At 50.9% G+C, this 25,447-nt stretch overlaps 1 protein-coding gene and 1 long non-coding RNA gene across 3 annotated transcripts in view; one reads left to right on the forward strand and one right to left on the reverse strand.

Moving 5' to 3' along the window:
* The window catches only part of LOC112955468, a 33,794-nt gene extending 23,027 nt beyond the window's left edge, over positions 1 to 10,767 (forward strand). For both annotated transcript variants that reach the window (XR_003250888.1, XR_003250890.1), the window contains exons 3-5: positions 8,624 to 8,759; positions 9,248 to 9,397; positions 10,274 to 10,767. This is a non-coding gene — a long non-coding RNA (uncharacterized LOC112955468). The remainder of the gene's footprint in view (positions 1 to 8,623; positions 8,760 to 9,247; positions 9,398 to 10,273) is intronic.
* A 606-nt stretch (positions 10,768 to 11,373) lies between these two features.
* Positions 11,374 to 25,447, reverse strand: part of LANCL1 (LanC like 1) — a 15,500-nt gene continuing 1,426 nt past the window's right edge. Inside the window, exons 2-9 of the mRNA XM_026048447.1 lie at positions 25,238 to 25,436; positions 18,915 to 19,122; positions 16,542 to 16,677; positions 15,795 to 15,941; positions 14,306 to 14,488; positions 13,714 to 13,890; positions 13,404 to 13,476; positions 11,374 to 12,582 (exon numbers count right to left, since the gene is read on the reverse strand). Coding sequence (XP_025904232.1) covers positions 12,506 to 12,582; positions 13,404 to 13,476; positions 13,714 to 13,890; positions 14,306 to 14,488; positions 15,795 to 15,941; positions 16,542 to 16,677; positions 18,915 to 19,122; positions 25,238 to 25,436 — 1,200 coding nt within the window. The 3' untranslated portion in view covers positions 11,374 to 12,505. The remainder of the gene's footprint in view (positions 12,583 to 13,403; positions 13,477 to 13,713; positions 13,891 to 14,305; positions 14,489 to 15,794; positions 15,942 to 16,541; positions 16,678 to 18,914; positions 19,123 to 25,237; positions 25,437 to 25,447) is intronic.

A 25,447-nucleotide genomic window follows, 5' to 3' on the forward strand; every position in this document is an offset into this window, starting at 1 on the left:
GTGTAGTAAAATTGCTTCTAATTACTCCACATTCAGTGATCTTTCCTGTTCCATGTAATTCAGACTTTCTGCAGACAGTCCAGGACTGCTCATCCTTCCCTTGCCTGGCAACCTCTCTGCCACTTGCTCCCCAGGCTGCTGAAAGTCCTTGCTAATAAGTGCTTGGCTCTCACTGGAGAAGTTATTTCTGTTGTGTGATTCCCTTTGTGCAGTGTTTTGTAGGTAGAAATTAGAGGCTGAAGGTCTGGACATCCCAAGCTCAGCAGGGCATCCAAGCACCTGCATTTTTTGTTATTGTATTTTAAAGAAGGTAAAATTAAAGTGCATGTACAGAAATATGATAGTGTGGCCAGAAGATGCATTTTTACTTGAGAAACCTGGGTCCATATCCCTTTGCTCCAGCTTGTGACCTTGAGCAAGTGATTTTTTTTTTTTGCGAGCTGAGTCCTCATCTCTGTCTTATTCTTTTTCTTTTTTGAAACAATAGTCCCATACTGATGAACACAATTCAAAAGCTTGGCCCTCTGTCTCTCCTGTACTGTAAAGCAGAGACTTTGTTTTCTCTTTTCTGCCTCTTTTTCTGGCTTTTGGGAAAGTCTGTTGTTTATGAGCTCTACCAGCTGCCCTGAGGATGCCTGAGCAAAACCTGCCCGCCCTGGGTGCACCGCTGAGGAAGGCAGGGGTGTGAGCGGGGGCTGCTCCCACACTTGGCAGCTCTGGCACGTGGGCCACAGGACAGATGGACACGGTGAGCAGGAGCGAGTGGGACTTGTCCCTGAGGTGGCCGAGGGCTCTGGGTCACAGGCCCAGTAGGCCTGGGTGGCTGATGACATCCTGTCCTCTGCAGAGCTGCTGGCACACAGGGGTCCTCTCCTCCTTGCTGAATGGTCTAGATGCTGCAGGGTTCCCTCAGGGATCACAGGTACTTCCATCGGTGTATACTTGCTCCATGTTTCATTCATATTGTCTGCCTAGTTATATTTGTTCTCATGGTCCTTATATTTTGCTGTCCCAAGGTTGCAACCAAGAGGGAGCTCTCTTTGTCTTTTGCTGGCCTCTATTTTAATTCTTAAATCACCTGCTGCCACAAGCTTTAAGGTGTTAGTCATGTATGCTCTTGTAGCACACTTTGTGCATCCCTGTCTTCTGCAGCCCCCTGCTCGGTGCTGCTGAGGCCACACTGCAGACCTCTGCAGTGGTGCTGGTGCCTTATGTTGCAGAAACCAAACTTAGCAAAAGTTAGCAGCAGAATTGCATTCTGACAGTATATCTTATGTAGAGATAATCTGAAATAGCTTTATGTGTGCCCCTAGGCCTGTTGAGAACTTTGATGGCAACAATGGACCTCAAAGATGTAGTCATTTCCATAGCCACCTTTGGGCTGTAATAAGATAAGCAACCATTAAATGTGATTTGAAAAGAGGACCTGGCTTCAGAACATGAAGTGTGACCTTAAGGCTGGCTCTGCATGACAGGGTCTGAGGATTCAGGTGCACCTGGATGTGCCTCATGCCACCACAAAGGTATTTACATGAAGTAATTGTATATTGATGGAGCAAGAAGAATGGGTGCAAATGAGAGAGGATGATGGGTCCCTATCCCACTTGCAGGCCCCAGGTGAGATGCATGCTCTTCCTCTCAGTTTCTGCACTTCTGGCTTGGTTTTAACCTGAATCCCCTGGACAGAGCTGTCACAGAGCCTGGGGAGTTTGGCCTCTACAGTAATTTGTATGGGGTTCCTCCCTGGCCAAAAGGACCATTGCAAGTTCAGCATGCTTCTGGTCCAGAGCATGCTTAAAAGTGTCTTCCTTATCTTGTTTTGGGAGATGATTGGCAAGACTGTCACAGGACACCAGATTAAGCACTAAAGGAAGAGTTATGGTCATTCAGAAGGCACTTGGTTTCAGGCAAGATGTGTAACACTGAGAACACACACTGTTTACAAATACCTAAGGGCTCTCAACCTGTTCCAGCCTCTCCTTAGGGTGTTTCTTCTGTCCTGTACCCACTTATCTTCTCTAATCTCAGCTGTCTGACACAGCCTTCGTTTCCTGTGATAAACTCCTGTCTGACACCTGTTGCTGTTAAATATTTGTTGTGTGCCCCCCTTGAAGGTTGGGTGGCTGCAATGTCAGCAGGAAAAGTAGTGAGTGTACGTGCAGCGTTTGGCAAGCCACGAGGCTTTGGGAAATGCTGAAACCTGGTTGGAACTGTGCCTTGGTAAAACCATGTCCTTACTCCTTCAGTGGGTAGAGAAGTGATTCCATTATATAAAGCCACCAGGAGGACAGGGAAGTTCATGGAGAAGCTTTTGGAACAGAAAGGAAGGTGGTCCAGTGAAAGTCAAAGCTGATATGAAGGAATTATGCTTTTTCTGTACTGTTGGATTGGGAAATTCCCTGTCATGGGGAAGAGTTGAGGCCAATAGCATGATAAAATGTAGAAAGGAATCAGACATTTAGGTGATATCAGGAATATCAGAGTAACTGCAATTCATAGCAAGCCTTGAAGGCAGAGTATAGAATCCATATCATAGTGCTTTGGCTTTTCTTGAGCTGAGAGAGACCTGGTGGATTTTTCTACATCAAGATACTGCAGAGATTCTTGTACTCCCTCTGAACCATATGAATTTTGTCTATAACAGATTATTGTCTCTTGTCAAGTGCCTCATATGGAGACACTTGCATGTGATGGACATTACCTGGGGATGACTTTACATAATGACAAATTGAATTATATGCAAAAGAGATGGTCAGAAGTGGGGTCTGAGGCAGGGAATGGTGATTCATGGAGCTGGAGAGCTCAGACGCCTGAGACCCTCTGCAGACCTGAGGGAGATGCTGTGTGTGTGAGGAGGGTGAACTTGCCTCTTGGCTCCTCAGGTTGCTCTGAGAAGTGCTGAACACTTCTCAGCCCCTGAGCACAGCTGGGGCTGTATGGCAAGAATGGGGTAATGTGGGCTGGAGTTGAGGGGCACCAAAGGAGCAGGCACGGGAGTGGATGTATGGAGAAGGAGGTGCGATGCGGTGGGAGCAGGGCTGGGTGGGAGCTCTCGCGGCGGGCCGGCTGCGCGGTCCTGCGCATTGCTGGGGGCAGGGAGGGCACCAACTGGCGTGCCACATATAGCCCCGGCTGACTTAGCACTTGTGCTGCGCCGCCCTCCTGCTCCAGGGCTTCTAATTCCGGCCGGGCAGCTGGCGGGGCGGCAGGCGGGACATTCCCCGGAGAGCTAGCCAGCATCTCCACCACCCTGTCCCTGCCCATGGGGTGACAGCGGCGGGGGGAGAGCAGCTTCCCAAAGCTGGGTCTGGTCCTCGGCCTCCCTGGTGATTTAGGGGCCACCTTGGCTCCTGGATGTGTTCCCAGCACTGGGATTCCCTGGGGAAGAAGCTGAGCTGCTCAGGTGCTCTTTGCTGTTTGCTTTCTGCTGTCCCGTACAGTTCTCGGATACTTCTTGGCCTCTGTGGCCACATGAGCCTTGGTTTGCACAGCACGGTGCTCCCGAATGGAAGAGCCTGGTTAAATGATACCCAAGTAGGAGTGAGCAGGACTGTGTCTGGCTCCTGTTCCCCGGCTCCTTTGGCAAGAGCTGCACTTGAGGCAGGATTGATTGAGGATTGAGGAGATTGATTCTCACTGGGCAGGATTTTTTTACCAAGGAAAATGCTAGCTGGCAGCCCCGATGGGATGGCTCCTACTACGTGGGTTTAAAAGCAAAGATGAAGCACTGTGAGGTGCTAATCCTGGCACTCCCCTTCATGCTGTACGTGATAAAATCCCAGTGCCACTTTGGGCAATTGGGTTTCCCACAGCTTCAGTGTCCCACGTGCTGCAGAGGTTCATTCCCTTTCCTTTTCCCACCCCTCCTTGGGGTGTGCGGCACAAAGATGCAGACTGTGTCTTTCTCCAGTCCATCTGCTAGGAGGTGGAATGACTTCAGCAGTGGAAAGGGCACTGAAGGATACTCAGTGCATGGCCCAGCGTCCCCGCATACCTGTGTTGCCTGGAAAGTTTCAAAGTGACTTACGGAGCACCAGCCTCTTCCCCTTCCTTTCCTCCCTTGTCCTCTTGACATAGAGTATCCCAGAAAACTTTGAATCGGCTCAAGAGCTAAAGGCCAATCCACTTGCTGGGGTGAATCTCCCCATCTCTGGTGGTGTGTGTTAAGTTTTGCTCCTTTTTTGTCAAGGATGATCTAGGCTTGAAACCTCTCAAAACTCAGGGAATAAATAAATCCTTGTGTGTTTCTGTATTTCCTGTAGTCTACAGGCTTTGGGAAATCTAGTGGTGTCACGATGTAGACCTCTTAGCTTTGTGACCATCAGGAAGGCTTCTTTGCAACAACTGGTGCTGTGGGAGCCTTGCAGACCCGAAGCTAAAAGTAGATATTGTTTTTATGGATGTATGGTCTGTGTTGCTGAAACAATCTCCACCAAATGTGCTGTATGCATTGGTTTGAACACTGCCAAACCTTCAGATGTTGTGAAATGTCTGCATCATAGATGCATCAGAACATGCTGTTCTCCAAATTCATGAATTTTGCTGGTTTAGATTTTTTTAAGAAAAGCTTTATGTACCTCAATTGTTTGTAAACCTTGAGAATTCCCAGCAAGAGCAAAGCTGTAAAAGCTGGATTTTTTTCAGTTATTTCCATGTTCAATGATAGATTGGGTTTATGGAACCTTTATAAGGCTAAACAAATGTCTATGCATTTTGAACCGTATCCTTGAAGATGTTGGTCTTGGGGGAGAGCAGGGATGTACCTATGCTGTCAGCTGATCAATTGCTTCCTTTGTCTGAAAATTGAAAAAGAGAATCCAACCAGCACTGCCAGGATTTACCAGCCCTCATATAGATCCATACAAGACCCATAGCAGCCCTTGGTTCAAGGCTGCCTATGGCCTTGCTCCCTCCAGCAGCCTCAGGTGAACCTGGCTGAGGTGTTCCAGCTGCTGCTGAGATCTAGCCTTTTGGGCTGGTGCTCCCGAGAGCTCTGTGCTCCCCACCTGAGGAAACCGAGCACTTTGAGCCCCTCGCACCAGAGCTGCTGGTGGGCCCTGGCCGCTGACCCTGGGGAGCTGTGGTGCTTGCACAAGTAAAGGGTCTCCTCCGGGACGAGTCAAGTGCTCTGCTGACTTGCTTTAAATAGCCGGCTGCTTTGGAGACCCTTATTTAGCTGTAGGGAGGCGAGTGACATGGTGATGCTCAAGAATGTCATTTTGCTTCTTGTGTGACCTATGAGATCAGACATGGTTAGCAGGAGATATACAGTGACCCTCACAGAAAATTGTTGGACCTGGGCCCTAGAAACCCTATGGCGCCAGCAGGGTGTCAAAACAGGGGTGGCAAAGGACCCTCTAGGGACTGTCCCCTCTAGGGTGCAGGTGATAGCTGAATGTCCCATGAAAGCTGCTCGTGTCCCCTGCTAGGGGCAGTGCAAGTGGCACCTGCCTCCTATGAAGCTCTCCTAAAGAAACCTCTGGGCAGGTGTTGGTGCTTACATGGCACAGGGCTACCAGGTAGCCCCCTCTGCAAGAGCCCTCACTATGAGCAGGGCTTGGGTTTGTGTGCTTTGCCTCAGTGGCCAAGCCTGCCTTTCTCCCTGCTCATTACAGCTCTGTCAAAGTCAGTTGCGAAGTGCTGTGCAATACGAGATGGCTTCAGAGCCACCAGGGAGAGGCTGGTGACACACTTGATGGAGTCTGTTACCCCAAAGGTACTCCAGAAATGCCAGTTATTTTTATTAAATACTTTTGTCCCAAATTCATCCCTTCAGAGCAGCGCTGTTAAGCTGATTGAGCTGCAACAGTTGGCCGGGGGTTTTGGATGTGTCTGTGCAGATGTGACTCTTAGTTTTAACCCTTTCTTTTCCTAGATTTCTACTTTTTCTTCTGTAGAAAAATTTCAGAACACGGACCTGGGATCAAGAAGTGCAGCTGGGCCCTAAGTGCCAAAGGCAGTTTGGATGAATGGCCACAGCAAGAGGTGGTAGAGCAGGAGAGGTCTTAGTTCTACAGCCCTGGGGCTCTGGAATAAGCAGGCGATTAGAGTTAATCCACCTCCATCCTTGCTTCTCTCAATTTCTTTGCCTTTGGTGGAATTATGATGTTTAGGGAATTCTCCCAGTTGCCAGCAATGCTCCCACAATTACCCTGAGCTCTGGAGCAGCCTCCAGGCTTGCAGAGGTGGAGAAGATCTGAGGTTTTCCAGTTGGAGGAAAAATTTAGTAAGGAAGGGCACAAAATGTGTCAATTTAGGCTTCTCAACTTTAGGCTAGAAGTGAACTCAAATCCAATCAAATCACATATCTACTTATATATCACTTTTAAATCTCACAGAGTGAGAACAGCAAGAGGAGGATACCCAGCCATTTTCTTATGAGGAATGTCTCTTTAATTTCCCCTCTGACATCTTATGCCACAATAAAAGGTATGGAAAGTAAGTGTTAATGTCACTGCCTGTCTGTTTTACAAGGCAATAATTCACCACTTGGAATGCATAGACTATTCAGTTGGAGGCTAAGTAGTTATCAGAACAAATGAATTGGATTATTGCTGATGAAAAACAGAGAAGATGAAACTTGGTATTGTGAAAATGACAAAAGAGATGGCAAGTGGAAAATGAATGTCTTATTATGAAATGCATCCAAATGCTGCATCTGTGGGGCTCCAAAGCCTGCGGACATTTGTACTCATCTGAGATCCCTACATCAAGCTCTGTTCCCCATGTGCTTGCAAAGCACTGAGTCAACCCTGCTGGAGCAGGATAGTTCCCAGCTTTGCCTTGTATAAACTCCTAGGAGTTTCTCCTCCATGCAATAAATGACCAGGGGTTCCCAGGCGCTTCCATTGGCAACTTCCCACTGCTGGTCCAGAGCCCAGAGCTTCCTGCAAATGAGTTTGTCAGGCTTGTAAATGCTAGGGGCCATAGTCTCTGATGGAGCAGAGTCCTGTTCTGGGAGCTGCTGCTCTGTATCCCATGTGGCTTTTGCCTTGTGCTGGCCTGCGGTAGCTGCTGCTCTTCCTTGTGGTGCAGAATGAGCTGCAGGCTCCTCATGGGTAACCCTGGGTGTGTGTCCGCTCCTCCAGAGCTAGTGTCTTAATGCACCCTTCTCATGCTTGTTTAGACTGTGTCTTTGTGGTATCTTTCTTATTTGGTGTCAATGTTTCATTTTTTCAGTCACTTGTAAAATCTGATCCCTTCCCCAGTAGGGTACATCATGGGAATGGTGACAGTGAACAAGGCATCACTTTGGTGAAAGATCAGGGTGCTACAAAACAGCTCCTAAAACAGCCCCCGTTCCTTCTGGGAACAGGGAATCCAGCGCAACTCAAAGGTGCTTGGACCCCTCCTGCAAAAAGGCTGCTCAGTGGGACCACGGTCTCCCCTTCAGCATGCCTTAAGGAAGGGCATTCGGTAGCTATAATAAAACCCAGCCAAATGGTGGAAATATGATCAGCTCCTCAATTAGCATGATTAGAGCCAACAGCCGCTTGCAGAACACTTGCTGCTGCTCTGTATGCAGCTGCACACTACAGTGCAGCTATTTATGGGCCGGGCTCCAGCGGGATTTATGGATGGTGATGAGCTAGCAGTGGATTTGGTTACTGCCCCAGCTCGCTGCAGACATTGCAGCGAGTTGTGTAGCAGCTGCAGGGCGAGCTTTGCATGAGGGCTGCCCAGCAGCAGCTCCCCTGGCCTAGCTTATGTGTCCTGGAGCCGTGAGGAGATGGAGTTGAGTGGCTCCCTGCAGCTACGCTCCCCTTTTCCCTTCTTAAGCTTTGTGTGGCTATGCCCAGCACAGCCTGAGCATCTTCTCCTGTCCTGGGCCTTTCCCTCGTTGCAGAGAATTGAGAATTCCTGTGACCACCAACCTTTTTGATGGGATTGCCATTTTTCACCCTCTGGAGAAAGCAGAGGACCCAACACCTCGGGACAGGCTGAGGTTGACTGTAAGGTAACCTGTGGAGCACTGGTGGGTGGCCAACAGGCTTGACTTTTGTCTCTGGAGCTATCTGTGAGAAAGGGACTGGGTCCCTCTTCCTTCCTCTGATGGCAACTCTTAGTGTCCAGGTGACCTGAAGATTGCAGATAATGTTGTTCTGTGAAGGGTCTTGGGTGCTCCTGTGTGGTGGTGCTCAATGCTTGTCCCTGGGACAGCAGGAGGGCACAGTTCTTAAGGTTAACTACTTAATCCTACCTAGCACTTTGCCTTCCGCTTGGGGTTCAAGGGCAACAGATTCAAATCCAGAGGAAAACCTCCTGTCCTCCTGCCAGGGCAGTGTGGGACAGGAACAAGACCTGATACTTTCTTATCCCTTGGAAAGGCAAGGGACCCAAGGGAGAAATAAATGTGACAGAGTAAAGGAGAAATTGCCTTCCTATCTACCAGCTTGAAGTGAAGACCCCTCTCTCAGGCTGTTTGAGGAGCATCCCCCTTGTTTCCATGATGGAAGAGTCTCTGTCCTCTCCAGAAGGGGAAAAAAATTAGAGCTTAGTTGCTGGGATGCTTTAATATAGCAAGGCTTGCTGTTAAGGTCAACACAAGCAGGTTTATTAGCTAGGCCTGAAATCCGACCGACCATTCAAAGTTAATTAAACTCCTCCCAACTCCCACGTTCAGCTGTTGCCCAAGGAATGGCTTCGAAGTGGCTGTAAATCAGCGCAGCTCCGGGGCTCTCCTGGCTGAGATGCTGGCTCCAGACCTTGCTTGCTCTGAGGATTTTTCCAGAACATCCCTGCTGTCTAGAAAAGCTAAGGTAAGGAGGGAAAAGTAATGGCAAACACAAGGCCCAGGGAGTGAGATGCAGGTCTGAGTGAAGCCCTATGTTAGGTGAGGGGCACCTGCACTTTCTCCATGATAGAGCTGTCAAAAGGAAGCTGTAAATTCAGGAATAACTGTGTGTTTCAAAAAATCACCTTGTCTTTAGTGGCTTTGTTAGGAGTCCTGCCCTTTGGAGGTATTCCTGGATCCTGGCTCTGAGGGAAGCAGTTGGATGCAGGAATAGCTTAAGAGAGCCAGGGATTGCCTGCACCTGGCTCCCTTTGTAGTTTGTGGGAATGGGGAGCAGTTGGTAGGAATACTTGTATGATGTAGGAAAGATGAAGTGGGAAAGTGGGAAGTACAAAGCACTTCCACATAATATGGGGAATGTTTTCCCCCAAACCTGTCTCCTCAGCTGAAGAGAGGGTTGTCCTCCTCTTGCAGTGGAGTTTGGCAGGACTGGGACAGAGCTTTTTTCCCTAGGTCTAAGCTGGGCCTTGCAAGGCCTGGTTCCGGAATGGAGCCACAAAACTGTCTGTCCCCGATGAGATTCCCGCGGCGTTCCCACCAGCCTGCTGACCTGGCTCCTCTCAGCTGCCCCACTTATCTCAAGTTTCCTATCGGACATCGAGAGTAAGTTGCATCTCTCAGCAAGGGGCTGGATATTTGTGCTGACAGAGCTAGAAGCCTGTGGGGAAGCACAGCCAGACACTTAAATCTGTCTTACAGTAAAAAAGACTTTTTTTGGGCCTAGCTTGCCCCATCTGTTTAGTCTAGACAGGGCTTCCTTCTCTTCCCTTTGAAGAAGTGCTCATTGCTAGCAGGGATGGAGGAGGGACAGGGCTTTGCTGCTGCTGGGTCCCCTCAGCTGGTGTCACAGCTCACTGCTGTATCCTGGCCTCTGGAAAGGATCCCTGTTGGTTTTAAAGGCTGGTTATCCCAGAGGAGCTCTTGTTCTATCTATGAGGCTCTGTCTGACCTTCTAGGGCACCTTCCCCAGGAGAGCCTCCTGGGGCCAAATCAGTTGGAGCTGGGATTAACTCTTGCCCCAGTCTTATGCTCTTTTTTTATTCTGCCTTAGATGCTGGAAGCAGGAACTGATCCCTTTCTTACCCTTATTCCTGGTACCCCATTGACTCCTAATCAGATGTTCCAGCATGTCCAAGCTGTTTCAAAGACTTAACCTGCCCTGCTTGTTGTGCTATCCCTGCTGTGGCTCTTCCCGCCCCAGAACCCCAATGTGGCTTTTGCTGCCCTGTGAGAAGGGCTGGGGCTCTGGGCCAGGCCCAGTGGGCTCCGCTCGCTGCTCCGGGCGTTCCTGCCATCGGGCTGCATTGCCACCTACTGGGGACACTGCCTCCTGCTACAGCCCCCACCACCCACGCTTGTTAGCTGTCTCCCCAAGCCTGTGACAGGTCCCCCCTGCTACCTACTCCTAATCCTACCCTCCAGAGCTTGCAGAGGAAACCCTGTTTTTCCCTCTTTTTTTTTTTTTTTGCTGTTTTGCAGCTGGCCCTTGTGCAGAAGCTGCTTCCAACCCAATCTGTCGGTGAGAGGAGCTGTCCTGGGACAGAACCCCATGGGAACCCATCCAACACCCACACGGAAACACTCAAGCTGGACCACAGGGCCTCACAGTGAGAACTGCATCACCAGCCCCACAAGGGCTCCTTCAGAGGCATCACGTTCTTGAAACCCCTTCAAGAGGAGATGCTGAAACCTGCCCCAGGCTCCCTGACCCTGATGCCAGTAGCCAACTTGTGGACTTCAGCATGTTTCCTCAGGTGGTTCTTGTGGGGCAGCTCTGTACTGAAAAGACCACTCTGCACTGCTGCAACTGGAGAGGTGAAAGTGGCTGAAGCATTCCAGCAGCATCTATTTACCTTGTTTATTACCATGTCTGATGGTCTGTGTTTATCTGTGGTTCTGTGATGTGTAGTCACTTACCCTGTGTTCAATGTGCCTGGCACCTTAGCCAGGGGGTGAGTGCCCTTTCTTGAACACTAAGGGTGTGATTCCTTTTTCATAAAGGGGGAAAAAACACTCCAAAGAATGTGTTTTTAGTGTTTTATTAATTAATGTACCACTTGCCACAGCTATGCCTGGCCCTGGTGACTGAGACCGATGCAGGACCCTGGCACACAATGCTGCTGTGACACTGTAGGCTGCACAAACCACCTGCGGGAGCAGAAACAATGCCCAGGAGGGCTCCAGGCTTGCAGTGGGCGTCCCTGTGCTGCCACCTCAGCTGGGGGAGCCACCTCCTGCTGTCCTCATGCTGCTGGGTGAGTGAAACCCTGCTCTGTGTGTGGTGCAGTCGCTTTCCCTGCTGTTGCAGCTCTGCGTGTGGAAAGGACACTGAGGCTGCAAGACTTGGGCTTCCTCAGGGGACACCCACCTGAAAGCAGGGGAGCTGCTCTGCACTTTAGGCTCTTCAGCACAAACCAGCTGAGGAGGGTGGTGGCTGGGGTGAGGACATGAACCTTGCAGGCGCTGGCTTCTAGTGCCAGCCCGTCCATGAGGTGCATGTGGCTCTGCTGGTCCATTCCCATGTGGGCTGGGCAGTCCCCTGCAGCCACAGCAGGATCAGACACCTGCAGGGCACCTGTGTTCAGCTCATGCTTGCTTGAGGTTAAAACAGGGGCTCTCGGGGCCAGCAAAGCCACTTTGCCCCTTGCAAGGATGTAGTTACAGCTGCCAGCCCCAAGCTTTTGGCTGAGGGTAGGTTTTTCCAGCTCCTAGTTTGGATTTGTGCTTGCACATCAAGCTACAACACCATGGGGGTCACTCAAACTGCCCAGGCTTAGCAAAGCTCATAAAACAAAGCCTCTGAAAACATAAAAAAGAGCATAACAAAAAATGCCATCTACACCAATAACAGGTTTAAACACTGACAGAATTCAGTGCTGCTGCTTAGGGGCTTGGTTCCATGTAATACCTAGAAGGCTCATGCCCAGTTTTAAATACAGACGGAAAAAACAAATTTGAAGGTGAAGAGAGGAGACCCCAGCAGCAAGCACTCTTGGCTTACTTTGAAGTTTGCCATTCAACGGACTATGGACTTGGGGAAGATTTATTCTAAGACTGAGACTAAGCACAAAAGCCACTGGATTATTTGTTTGCCTATCACTGAAAAAAATGCCCAAGAACCTCTAGATAACAGCCTGTGTTTACAGAGCAGCCAGTGTAAATCTAGGATGAGGCTCCAGCTGTGCTGCTTGCAATCTGATGGGAAAGATGGATACAGAGAGTCTCCAGTCCATTAGCTTCACGTCACAGGCACAGTCCAGCTCCTGAGCTTCCTGCTCCCTGAATGGTCGGAAAGCTTTAGAAGCAAAGAGCAGGGCAATAGTCTCAGTAGCTTATCTCTTGTTTTCCAGAGGTAACTACATTCCTATAACTGTCAGCACAAAAACACTAAGTGGGCAAAGGTAGGTTCAATATAAATCTCTCTCCCACTAAATGGGATACAGAAAATAGCAAAACTCTGTAAAGCCAACAAAATACTATATATTTCCTTGCTCCCATCTCTGTGTTTTTAGAGGATGCCAGCAAAACTCACATTCTGACTTTTAAATAAAAATAGTGCAATGAGATGAATATAAATATTAAAGAACTTAGTGTAATGAGGATGGATTCATGTTCAGTAGGTAAATGATGAGTCTGGAAATAGGAGAATGCAACTTTGAACTGCTTTTCCAAGTGCAGCAGGACTCAGGCGGGGAATGGCCAAGCTCAGGTTTAGAGTTCAAACGCAGGGAACTTGGCCTTGGTCGGCACCAGCAGGTCAGCCAGAAAGTAAATTGTTCCAGCCATTCCTGAGGACAGAAGAAGACAATGTGCTCGAGAGAGACTCCCTTTGGGTACCCACAGCGGCAGCTAGCTGCAGGGTGCACAAATGAGTCATGAAGCCAGAAGCAAAGAAAATGTCATCTGAAGGAGCAAAATCACTTCTAAGGTCTGAAGGTAGTTCTCCCAAGCCACCCGGGCACTTGAGGGGGAAGAGCATTGGAAATTAATCAGATACTGAAAATAGCCTTAAACTAGAAGAGCCTCCCTCCTTTCTGCCCCTTCCCTAGTGCTTTACCTGTCCTTGGGTTTAAGCATGTGAGTGCTGTTGCAAGGGTGATGCTTTGCTTCTGATGCCTCACAGATGTAACTGGCCGTGTTTAGGCACTGCAGCAAAGCTTGGGAGGTTTCCAGGAGCTGAGGAACTGACTTGTTCAGCAATCCCTGCTGATGGCACGGTTTTGGGAACAACAAGACAATTCCATTTGTTTTTCCCTGATACCTCAAATGGAACTGGAAAGTCCAGGAAGGATTTTAGTCCTTATAAATACCAAGAGGAGCAAAACTGTCTGAGAAGCCAGGCTGCAGCTGCTGCAAGGTAAACTTTGGCTTGTGCCCATTAAAGATTCCTCTTGAGGCTTGTGACCTGGAGTCCTAGAAACACAAGATGCTCCAGCTGCAGCCACAGCATGTGCTACAGGAAGACTCTTGAGAATGGCGAAATACAGCACCTACAGTTTCCCTCCCATCTTCTACACTGAGTTTTGAATTCAGAGAAAGGTGTATGCAGTTCTCAGTGCTGGACTGGCTCTTACCCAGCTGTAGAGCAAAGATTAGAGAGGGACATTACCTTCAAAGAGCGAGAATGGAGTGTCTGGAGTCCGGCAGCCGTGCTGGCCATAGCTTAAACACCACTCTGCAAACTGGGAAAGGGGGAACAGAAATGTCCACGTTTTGTTGGAAGATGGATTTTAAAAATTACCACCCCCTCCCTCTCATGCCATCCCAGGGCAGAGCAAAGCTTCCATAGGATACTCCTGCCCAGGCTATGGGGACCGCACTGCAGAGGGGCTGCTGGAGCTGGGAGGATGCAGCCATTCCCTATGGTTCCAAGGGCAGCAGCACAAGGGCAGGTGCCAACAACCCGCGCAGCCTCTCACCTTGCAGGCCCTGTACAGGAACCTCACGTCCTGGGTGAGGTTGTAGAGCGCGAGGAAGCCGTAGGCGTTGCCGGCCGTGCCGTGGCACAGCCCGTAGCCCTTCTTGAGCAGCCCGTGCTGCCAGATGACCTCTGCGCACTGCAGGGCGTCGCTGAGGTACCGCTCCTCCCCGAACACCTGCATGGAGAAGGGCCCTCACCCCCTGCCCAGGCCGCTGCCTCCACCCGGCAGCACCCCTGGGCGAGCAGGGAGGCGCGGGTTAGTTGCAGGCTCCTCTCCTTCTGCACCCTTAATGCTGCTCTTTGCTGCCCGCTCTCCACAGTGGGTGTTTTTAAAGTGATGAATGGGGTTGTAGGATGTTACTCAACACCCACCTGGCTCTCACCATCCTGTGACACAACCCCCTCCATGGCTGGTGGGTATTATCAGAAATCAGTTCTCAAAAGGCTGATTTCCACTTTGCTCAGGGCTCCCCGAGGGGTGATTTCATTATGACAACATTCCTGCTCTCTGGCAGGGGGTTCCTAAGAGTTTTCTCACTACTCAAACTCCATGCTCAGGGGTTCCCAAAGGCTCTTAGGATATCTGGTACCTTGTAGGCCTGAATGAGCATGTAGATAACACCTGGTGCCCCATGGCACCAATGGACGAGCAGGTCCCTGGTGTCATCGATGCATGGAGGGTAATTGCCCGAAGGGAACTTGAGCTGGCAGACGTAATCCACGCTGGGTTTGACCACGTTGTGCAGCTTCACTTGGCTCACCCCGAGGCCAGGCTAAGAGAGGAAGGGGTAAATCAGCGAGAATTGCCACTGTGCCTCCATAAAGAGGCCCAAGGGCTGTGCAAAAGGCACAGACAAAGCTGACTGTTGCAGCCTCCCTTATTGCTCTTTGTACACGAAGTTGTTTCTCTAGTCTGAGCTTTTGTACTTGACTCGCTTGGCACTGAAAAACAGAGCCCCTAGGCTGCTCTGTCCTTCAGCAAGGTCTCGCTTCCAGATGTGCCCTAGGGTCCACAGAAACTGCCTGGCCCTGTTTGCTAGTGAGCCCCCTAAGCAAACAAAGAGAGGGCTTCTGAAGATTAGCAGCAAGCTTCGGCTAGGAGGCGAAGCCCAGGGAAACAAGATTACGGCTGAAAGCCAGGAATAAGTCCTAGGATGCGGGGCACCTCGGCTCCAGTCCAGCCAGAGGGTGGGATGCTGCATTTGCACGGATGTTCTCGGGTAACTGCAAGGCAGTGATTTTGCCACTGATCTCGGATGAAAGCAGGAGAGGGACTTCAGTGCCCTCTTCCAATTATACTGCTGCAGATCAGACCTGTGCACTTCTGACAGACTGCAGTAAGAACTCTAGTCTACAGATCAGGCCGTTCCCAGGTTGTTAACTTGTAAATTAACAAATGATACTTGTGCTGTAAAACCACAGCAGATAAAATTTCAAGTGTCCTCTCTCTGTACATTGCTCACTGCTTCCCCAAGACTTTCTGTGCCTGTTCTTCCCATGTAAAAATTGTGGAAAAAACAGTATCAAAGCAAAAGGGCGCAGCAGCTCTTAGCTCCTTGTCTCACAGTGTCTGCTACAGGCACTATAGACCTCAGCTGCTTTGTAAAATAAAAGCCCTAGCCTTTAATATTTGGATATAAACTCTGATTTGGAAACCCAGGAACTTCCCCCTGTCCTACTCTGGCTTTCATCTCTTTCACCAGTCTTTTTACATGGGGATTTTCACTCTGAAAGCATGTGAAGTTGCTCCAGGGAACCAGCTCAGAAACACTGCAGGGTATTTGCTACACATGGGAGCAATTCACAGCAATTAGCACAAGGAATGAGAGCTCAGAGGAGCCCAGCCAGACATGGCTTCGCTCGGTGAAACTGCTGGTATAACGCAGCTCCCACCTGCCTAGGGTGGAGGAAGGAAATCCAGCCTCACGGATGTGGAAAAATCCCTGGAAGGCGGGATGAATAACCCAACAAGGGAGTGTGCCTGGCCTGCCATCACACAGGGGCACTGCTGCTGTTCCCCCTTGTTCAAAGAGAAGGGAAGCAGCTGCTGAAGGCCCATTCCCTCCAGCTGCCTCTTACCTGCATGAGATAGTAATAAATCCCAGCCAAGCCATGGGCCGCCCCGACGTAGTACTCCTGGTACCACTCGTACATGAGCGGGCTCTTTGCTGTGAAGTTCCTTCTTTTGGCCAAGTTCTCTCCTGAGGCCACAACTGCTTCGCAGACCTATAGAGAGCAACAGAGCTGGGTGAGGGAAGTGCCCTGGGAGCATCTCGGAGCAGCACGGTGGGTATCCTAACAGGGAACAAAGCCCTGGGCTGCTGCTGTTCCGCATGTGTGCAGGGAAGCCTGTGGATGAAGGAGTAAAAGAGCTGCCACTTCAGCAGTGTGTGTGTATGTGTAAGGATTACACAGAATCACAGAATGGTTGAGGTTGGAAGGGACCTCTAGAGATCATCTAATCCAACCCCTTTGCTCCAGCAGGGACACCTGGAGCACAGGGCACAGGAGTCCAGGAGGGCTATAAATATCTGCAGAGAAGTAGACTCCACAACCTCCCTGGGCAGCCTGTTCCAGTGCTCTGTCACCCTCACAGTCAAGAAGTTTTCCTTCAAATTCAGACAACTTCCCATGTTTCAGGAAGTCCTTTTGTTCCAGGGTATCTGATACCCTATCCCTTTGGAAAAATGATACCAGCAGTGGGGATACGTGGACATGTTTTTAACTTCTTGCCAGAGCTCTAGCAAGTTTCTACGTGCCCAGCAATAAGCTGGGTAGGAAGAGACAGAGGGCTGATTTAGCCTTTGCTTTTAGGAGCCACAGTACCTGCTGAATGTGACTCTGTGGGATCTTTTCCTCCCCGAAGTGCTTGTTCACAAACAGCAACGCGTAGAGGTAGCCCATGCGCCCGTAGAGCAGCTCATCCGGCGCCCGGGGGTCCACCTTGTGCAGGTGCAGCAAGCTGCAAAGGAAAACGCATCCAGGTGAATTACAGGAGCAGGACAGCCCAAGCCACGTAACCTGCAGCTCAGAAACACTACAGGCCCCTGAAGCTGCCCCCTGCCACACGCAAGAGCTTTGTACCATTTTTCAGGCTTCTGGTGTGTTGTGAATGGGGTGATAGGCCTGTGGTGCTAGCACGGACGGACAGAGCACATTTTTCTCCGTTTTGCTGCTTGTCATACCTCCAATAAGGCTGCGTGTCCTTCCCTGTCACAGCAGGATGCAGGGAGCAGCCTGGTTTTAGCTTTATTTTGCTCTTCACCCAAGGCAGCAGCCTGAAAAATGCCAGCCCTTTTTAAAAGCATCACAGGGAGCAGCATCACAGGAAGGATGGTACAAGGCGCCAGGGGAGCAGCTGGCCTGCAGACTGTGCTTCTTGGGCACAAGAGGGGGAACTGAGGACCCTGAAGGAAAACCAGGGCTCACAAACCTAATATCTCAGCTACAAAAAAAAAAAACCAAAAAAACAAAAAAACAGTGTTTTCTGGTTAGAGGGAGAGTGAGGCAGTTGTACAGTGAGATGGGATTTTGCAGGCCACTGGCTCTCAAAGGAAACCCTTGACCCCCTGAATTGGTGGGAGATGGCAGGTTAAAGAGGACTCCTGGAACACAGATCAGGTTTTCACAAGCTCCTGGAAAAGAGGCTGCCCTGAAATACTAGGTCTCTCCAGAGTATAAAGTACATTTATTGATCATGAACTCATTTTGGCAAGAGCAAGTAGCCAAAAAAAGCAACTTCTGCCTCTTCTGCTGCAGGGAGAACCTGGCTGATGAATTCTCTCCTCAGGCTCTTTTTCTGTAGTATGTTCAGCTAACTGCTCTGGGAATTGGCTGGCAGTAGAGTAAGGACAGTGTAACTTGCTTCAGGAAAGCCCCATTTTTCTCTTCTCAGACTTGTGAAGACGCCTGTTTCCTTGGCTCTGCCCTTATTATGACATTAGGTGGCAGTGCAGAACTAATCTTTTTTCCCCTTCTGCCACATAAACTATTGACAGGACAGGGGAGATACAAGGAGGAGAGAACTGCGGCAAGAAAATATGAACTGGGCACTTCCTACAGCTTGACTACAGCCCAATCACAGCTGGCCAGTACTGTTGGACACCTTAGTTCTCTCTCTGTTAAATATATAAATCCTAGTGATCTTCACTAGGATCATTGGTAGATTAATCAAATTGCTGACTAAACTATGTTATTTCAAGAAGAAAGAAAGGTGTTCAGGCCCCTTGACTGGCTATAGCTGCATAAAATAGAAACTACTCTTAGTAAAGGCATGGGAACCGAGTGTTCAAATCTCAAATTCAGGTACCTCTGATTCCTGATTTGTTTTTTAACTGGTATTATTAATCAATTGCTAATGGCCATTCAGTGTCAATCAGAAGTTGCTGAGTTCTGTCTTACTAGTGTGCTGACTAGCACATAAATGGAAACTCTATCCAGGGCTGTTTCTCACCTTCCCAAATCTCCCTTCTCCAAACAAGAAAGCTTGCTGCTGCAATGTCTCCTTTTCCTATTTTTTCCCTTACTCTGTCACCTCCCTATCTTATCACAGGGTTGTTTACAGGAACTTGCTTTTGTTGGCTACTTAAAGCAAAAAAAAAAAAAAAAAAAAAAAAATTGAAGAAAGGCAGGAAATAAATGAATGAATCAAAACCAATTGCATTTAGCACTTGGAGTGGCACTTAATCATAGGTTTAAGTCAAAATCAACTAACAAGTAATAAGGGGAAGACAGTGATCAAATTCTTTTAATAATCCTGCCCCATCCCTTGTTTTCATCAAAATGCCTGTTAAAACTAAATTTCAAGGTTCTTAAAAAATCCTGCAGCCCAGTTGGTAGTTTTTGTTTGTTTGATGGGTTTTGTTTTTTAATTTTGGCAATACTTTTTTCCTGTGTTTCACAGACTGCTGTGGCTCCCCATTTCTCCGAATAATTTCTCGGATGAAAATACCAGCTTAAAAATAACCCGAGTGCCCTACCCTGGTCCCAGGCAGCAGGCTGCCAGGCAGGAGCATTTACCCTCGAGCTCTTTCCCCAGGGCCAGCCAAATCTGTATCGCTTTGCTCAGTCGCTGCATTCTCCCTCTCGCACCGGGCTGTGGCAAAATGCACTAAGTTTGGAGGAGAGGCCCTGGAGAAAGGCCAGAGCAGCTCGATGAGCTGGAGGAGCGTGAGGTGCAGGACGTGTTGGATGCGTTACCGAGTGATGCAGTCCTCGGCCTGCTTGGGGTTCTGCAGCTTGTGGTAGATGACGGCAGCCACGGCGAGGGGCCCGGCGTCTCCGCACAGGAACGTGATGGATCGCTTCGTCAGGCAGCCCAGGCTCTTCTTCACGTACTCGTGGGCCACCTGGAGATAGGCTGGGTCTCCGTACACATCGTGCAGGTGCAAGTACAGCAAGGCGATGCCTGCAAAAGGAACGTAAGGACTGCAACCATAGGCAAGCTTACCTGTTTCGTCCTTGCCACTACACATCGTGGCTGTTTGGACAAATCTAGAAGCCACCTCTAAGCCTCATGTGGGACAAGTGCCACTTAGGAAGGCTTCTTGGCCACATCCAGAGGTACAACCCAGAGCTGCAGCCTCCACAGCTGCTTTTCCTGCTCTGTGACCTCGCAGTATTTGGTGCTGCTGATGAGCAGGCTGCAGGGCAAGGTGGACAGCGGTGTCTGGCCCACGAGGTCTGGGGCACTGCAGGGCTCCTCAAGCACAGACTGCAGTTCTAGAGGCAGGAGAGCAAATGATGAGGCCTAGAAAGCCCACCTGGAGCTACGAATTGTACATGCAACTTTGTTAAACAGTGAAAAACAACAAGGACAGGAAAGATGGTACTTGGGTAAGAGCAGTGCAGAGGTTTTAGTGGCCTTGAGCCTTTTCCCCATGCCAGAAGCGGAGGGTTGGGTCGCTTCGCTTGGCCAGGTGAGGAGAAAGCAGCATCCTGGAGGCACTTGGCTCCTCTCCTCCCTCCCGCTGGAAGCAACAGCCGGGCAGCTGTAACTCCCTGGACCCCTGAGGCTGCTGAGCAGGACCCAGAGGAGCCTCCTTGGAAAGAAAGGGGCTGCCAGGCTCCCTCATCCTGCCACACTCGGCTTACGAGCTCCCTCGTGTGAAATATGAGCAGCTGCCTGAGAGGCTGGAAAACGCTCCCTGGTCCCGCTGTGATCCTCTCGGTGTGACACCAGGATACAGGGACAACACTGACTGTTCCTAGGCGGTGGCATCAGTGGCTGCCCTCTGACTCTGCCCTGTCTTCATCCTGCTCTTGAAGCTTTAATATGTATTTGAGGAGTCCCCAGCACGTCCTCGTCGGCAGCACTTGCCATATTTGGATCACCCTTGTGATTTATCCTCAGGCGTGCATCAGAGAAGCTACTGGCCTGCATCACTGCCAGAAAAGCTCATCTGCCCTTACCAGAAACTGCTTGTAAGATGACAAGTCCTGCGTTTAAGCCTAAATTATTAGAGGCAATCTCTGCAAGTTTTGATGTAAGAGGAAAAGAAATGAAGGGAGGGAAAGAAAAGCATGCTTCAAAATTATTTTCCATGCTACTGAGGACACTTTTAAATTTAGATCACTTTCTCATTTTGCATGGGTAATCGCCAAAGCTTTGTGCTGCAGACAATTCAATTTCACATGTATATTAAGGGCAAATTTCTATTTCCTGCTGAAGTTAATAACCTTGTCCCTCTCCCTGAGCAGATGAGTGTTAGTGTTTCCAGAGGGCATCTCGGGTGCTTGGTACCATCACTCAGGTTTTTAAGGGGGTGGACACGAAGCTCTTTAAGGGGGAATCCGTCTTTTCCAGCTAGCAAATGTCAAGTCACTCTCCTGGATTCATTTAGCACCTAGCCCAGCCCCTAGACTTCTGCTAGGCCTGACACCTCGAGCGTGCAAGCAGTGCCCAGGCAGCTAGCTGCTCTAATATCCCACTTTTTGCTCTGCCAGTAGCTTCAAGTCCCACTGCCACCCTGCCACCATAATTATGTAGGTAACTACCGTGTCAAGGCTACAGCTAGGAGGGAATTCCAGGGACAGAAACGCTGCAGTGCTGTTTTTCTCCCATGTTGTCTTTGCCATGTGGCTTTTAAAACATCTTTCACCCTCTTTATCCCCAAGCCCAAGCACTCTGGGACAGAGGCCCTTGTGGCAAAGGCTCTGAGAATTCCGGCCTCTCCCAACAGATGACTTAAATGCAGACAGCCAAAATGCTGAACCAGACAATGATGTTGCTGGCTGACTGTCGTGCTGACTTCAGCAACTACCGTCTCCATCAGAGCACTGGAGAGCAGTGGAGCTGCCAGACAGGTTCTTGCAGGAGAGCTAAGGTTGAGCTCTGCAGCTGGCTTAAAAGCAAAGGTGTGTCTTAACTTCCCTTTTGGTGCCAAGTTTAGGCTTGTGCTTGATGTTGGGTTGTGCTTCCCTTGCAAGAAGTTCTGCTGGTGAAAGAAAGCAGTGGGAAACAAAGCTGCTCTTTCCTGGTGCAGGAATACGGGGTGTCAGCTCAGGCACAAATGTGTGCAGATGGGGAGCTGAATGGGATGCCAGGGGATGTATCACCACTTGCTTCAGAACTACCTGGGATTTGCCATTAGGTCTTGCTGCAGCAATCCTTGCTAGTGTGGTGTGGGACACAGGGCATTTCTCAGGCTGCCTTAGCTTCTCCAGATGTAAAACTGGGATAATAAAGCTCCTTTTGTGGAAAACGAAAAACAGAAAAACATTTGTTCTGTAAAAACGCAAAACAAAGCCCAGTCCAAAACAAAACCACTCATAATACCAGAAATCCTGCAATGGTTTAGGCCAGAATGGACCTCTTGATGCAAGCTCCTCTCAACATAATGCCAGCTTCCAACTTGCATTCGATTGCTCAGAGTTTTCTCCAGGACTATCTCCAAGAAGGCAATTTCACAAAACCAACCCACTTGGCAGGCATGTGGCTTACATGGGATGTGGATGGCACAGAGCATTCCTCCCTTCCTCAATGCAGCCTCTGTTCCTCTTGCTCTGTAGGTATTACTTGGGGATTTTTGCTCTTCTCAACAGAATTTGAGGGGCAAGTCCTGAGGTCTGAGCTTTGAGGTTACAACTAAGATATCACACTAAAGCAATCAGAAGATGTTTGGTCAGAAGATTTCTTGGATAGGGTCGGAATTTCTACCCATTCTTAAATATCTTCTCTTGTCCTCTGACAAGGCAGCTCAGCCCTGCTCCTCCTCACCCACCTGAGCCAGCAGCTCTGAGCTGGGACAAGCCACCTGCACTTGCTGGCTTGCTTTGGAAGACCTCGAGCTCTGAAAGCTTGCTGTAGTGCTGGAGAAGAGAATGTCTGCATGGAAAACAAACTCCAGAAGTGCTGCCAGAATATGGAGGAATATGCAACATTCCTTTGTATAACATTTTGCATAGAAGATCACCTCATCATGCAGCAGACTCAGGAAGTAGCTCTGCCATCAGCCCAAGAGGTGACAGCAGTGAAATCTGAGAGACTTTCATTGGTTTTGCACTGCCTGAGCTTCCACTCTCAAGTCTCAGGAGTAGGGCCTTTCACACCGTCAGAAACATCAACACGTGTATGTACTCTTAGCATCCCCACGTTAATCTACGTGAAAATGTATCAGACCCTTGTATTCCTGCCAGGATCTGAACTGCTTCCGATTGAGGACAAGTTTATGGCAGTTTACCTTCCCTCAGTCAATGTTTAGATACAAGTGAAACGGATTTAAACCACAAAGGCTTTTGCAGCAGTCTAGTTAAATTGATTAAAAGACAAAACAGAACACAAGAGCTGAGCCTGGTCTATACCCAAGTGTGGACCAGGCTTGGCCTACACAGCCCTGATGTCTGTGGGAAACTGAATAAGAGCGTAACAAGCTGCTTCAAAGGTGTTTTGGGGGAATTCAGCTTTCCACTGGATAATTTTGATGTGAAGTGTGTTTTTGCTGCCTCTGAGCTGAAAACCTAAGTCCTTCTCTCCGTCTGCTCCAACTTTTTGTGCCGAGAAGCTGTGGCTTCCCTGGCACAAATGCAGGCCAGGGAATCAGGGCTCTCGAGTGTGTTGGGGAAGGAAGCAGGGGAAGAAGAAAAATGCCAGCATATGCTGTGCATTCCTGGGTGTAATGTAGTATGCTGGAGTATTCTACATTTCATGCAGAGCTCGTGCTAAGAGAGCACGTTTCAAACCCCTCTTATTAGCAGCCACAAGAGTGCGGGTTCATTTCAGACTGCTGGGCAATGATTTACATGAGAAGATACTCAACAAGCCTTTTCCACACAAGCAATTAAGGGAAAAAGCTGCTGTCTTGGCCCAATTAATTTCTTCTCTGGAAACCACACTGAATAAATTAATATAGCTCGGATTAGAAGAGAAGGGGGGTGAGAATGATGCAGTGTAATATCTGCAGACTTCTCTTCTCTGGCTGTGGCCTGCAAGAAATGGTTCCATGGGTTTATTTTAATCCCATCGGCCACGGTGACAAGGCTGAATGCACGGGGAAAACCTGATCCCCAGGGAGAAGAGAGGAATCCATCCCTCTGGATTTGGATTTTGGGGATGCTCCTAACAGCAGCCAGTTGTCTTGTTTCCCGCTGAATTCTTATGGCCTGAGGCAGGCTCTGCTGCCACGACAAGCAGCATCCTTGTGTTCGAAGAGCAGCTTCGTGCAGGGAGGGCCCTTCAACCCAGGGGACCCAGAGCACGTGCAGGACCAAACCTGTCTCCGAAGTGGAGATCAGCCAGCACCGAGCAGCAATGCATGAAACCACGGGGAGCAGCACCGCAGCACTGCTGGGCTGTGGGCGAAGCCTCCCACGCTGCGACTGAGCACCGGCAACCGCGGGTTTCTCGTGACACCCTCTGCGCTGCCGCCAGGGCCTCAGTCTGCACTGCAAGGATCTTTAAGCAGCCACTTCTGGCACTCCTCTCATGCTAAGCTGTAACATCAGCTTGGAAAAACTGTGGCTCCAAATGCAAGCCAACCATATGTACATCACAGCGTAGGAAATCACTCCCTGAAAATGCAGTGTTTGGTGACCGAAGAAGAAGAAAAAGCACCACGGAACCCAGAGCAGCAGCCAGGACAGGCACTGCTTGTGAGGCCATTAAGTTGGCAGTCTAGCACTTGCAGCAGTCGTGAGGTCTCTTTCTCCAGGGAGACCCACTGAAAGTCTCCCTAGAGCCTGCCACGGCGCAAAGAGAAGTGGCAGGAGGCTGAAAAGGCCCCCAGCAAGAGGCAGGGATTGTAAGGCAAGGCATGGCAAGTCCTTACTAGCTCCAGAGGGTGGCAACTGGCGAGGGAGAGGCAGGGCACGTTCCCAAGGCAGAAAGCAAAAAGAAAAAAAAGAGCTGAAGATGTAGGATGAGGGGAAAAAAAAGAAAAGCTTCTGGAAGCTTCCCACAGAGAAGTCAGTGTAAGAAAGGCTTCTGCCCCTGGTTTACGGGTGCATTGGGGTATTTGTTCATTCCAGCAGGTCCTGGAGCAGCGGTGCCCCACGGGGGTGAAGCTGCCTCACCCTCGGGAGCGGAGCGGAGCCCTGCAGACGGCACAGCGCAGCACAGGACAACGTCGGCCCGCCGGGAAGAGCAGGGCCGTCACTGCGGGCCCCAGGCCGCCGCTCTGCGAGGGCTCCCTGGGGAGCAGGGGCTGCTGCCCGCCCGCCCGGGCCGCACGGGCCTCCATCCCGCCTGCGCTGCGGGCTGCACGTCCCGCCTGCGCTGCGGGCTGCACGTCCCGCCTGCGCTGCGGGCTGCACGGCGCGTCCGGCCCCCGGCCGGCTCCCGCGGCCTGGGGGCACTTCCACCCGCGAGCTTCACCCGGCAGGGGTTTCGCTCCACAAACCAGCCGAGGCCCAAGCGGGGCCCAAGCGGAGCCCAAGCGGGGCCCAAGCGGAGCCCAAGCGGGGCCCAAGCGGAGCCCAAGCTGGGGCCAAGCGGAGCCCAAGCTGGGGCCAAGCGGAGCCCAAGCTGGGGCCAAGCGGAGCCCAAGCTGGGGCCAAGCGGAGCCCAAGCGGGGCCCAAGCGGGGCCCAAGCGGGGCCCAAGCGGGGCCCAAGCGGAGGCCAAGCGGAGCCCAAGCGGAGGCCAAGCGGGGCCCAAGCGGGGCCCAAGCGGAGGCCAAGCGGAGGCCAAGTGGGGCCCAAGCGGAGGCCAAGTGGGGCCCAAGCGGAGGCCAAGCGGGGCCCAAGCGGAGGCCAAGCGGAGGCCAAGCGGGGCCCAAGCGGAGGCCAAGCTGGGGCCAAGCGGAGGCCAAGCTGGGGCCAAGCGGAGGCCAAGTGGGGCCCAAGCGGAGGCCAAGCGGGGCCCAAGCGGAGCCCAAGCGGAGGCCAAGCGGGGCCCAGGCGGAGCCCAAGCGGAGCCCAAGCGGAGGCCAAGCTGGGGCCAAGCGGAGGCCAAGTGGAGCCCAGGCGGAGCCCAAGCGGAGGCCAAGCGGAGGCCCAGGCCTGCGCGGAGTCCCGCGGCACCGGCCCCTCGGTTCGGTGTGAGCCGGCGCCCCGCGGACACGCGCGGAGGCCGGGCCGGGCGCCCACCTGTCCAGCCCGTGTAGGCCGTGCCGTCGCGCGCATCCGCGGCCCTCACGCCGCGCTCCACCTGCTGCAGCAGCTCCCGGATCTTGTTGTTCAGGCGCTGCGTGAACTCGGGCGTCAGCTGCGGGAGACACCGGCGCGTGAGGCGGGCCCCGCCGCCCCGCCGGGCCCGCGCCCTCGTTTTGGGGTGAAACCGGTGAGTCTGAACGTGGG

The sequence above is a fragment of the Nothoprocta perdicaria genome, unplaced genomic scaffold, assembly GCF_003342845.1.
Source record: "Nothoprocta perdicaria isolate Ctin4 unplaced genomic scaffold, notPer1 scaffold_11, whole genome shotgun sequence".
NCBI lineage: Eukaryota > Metazoa > Chordata > Aves > Tinamiformes > Tinamidae > Nothoprocta > Nothoprocta perdicaria.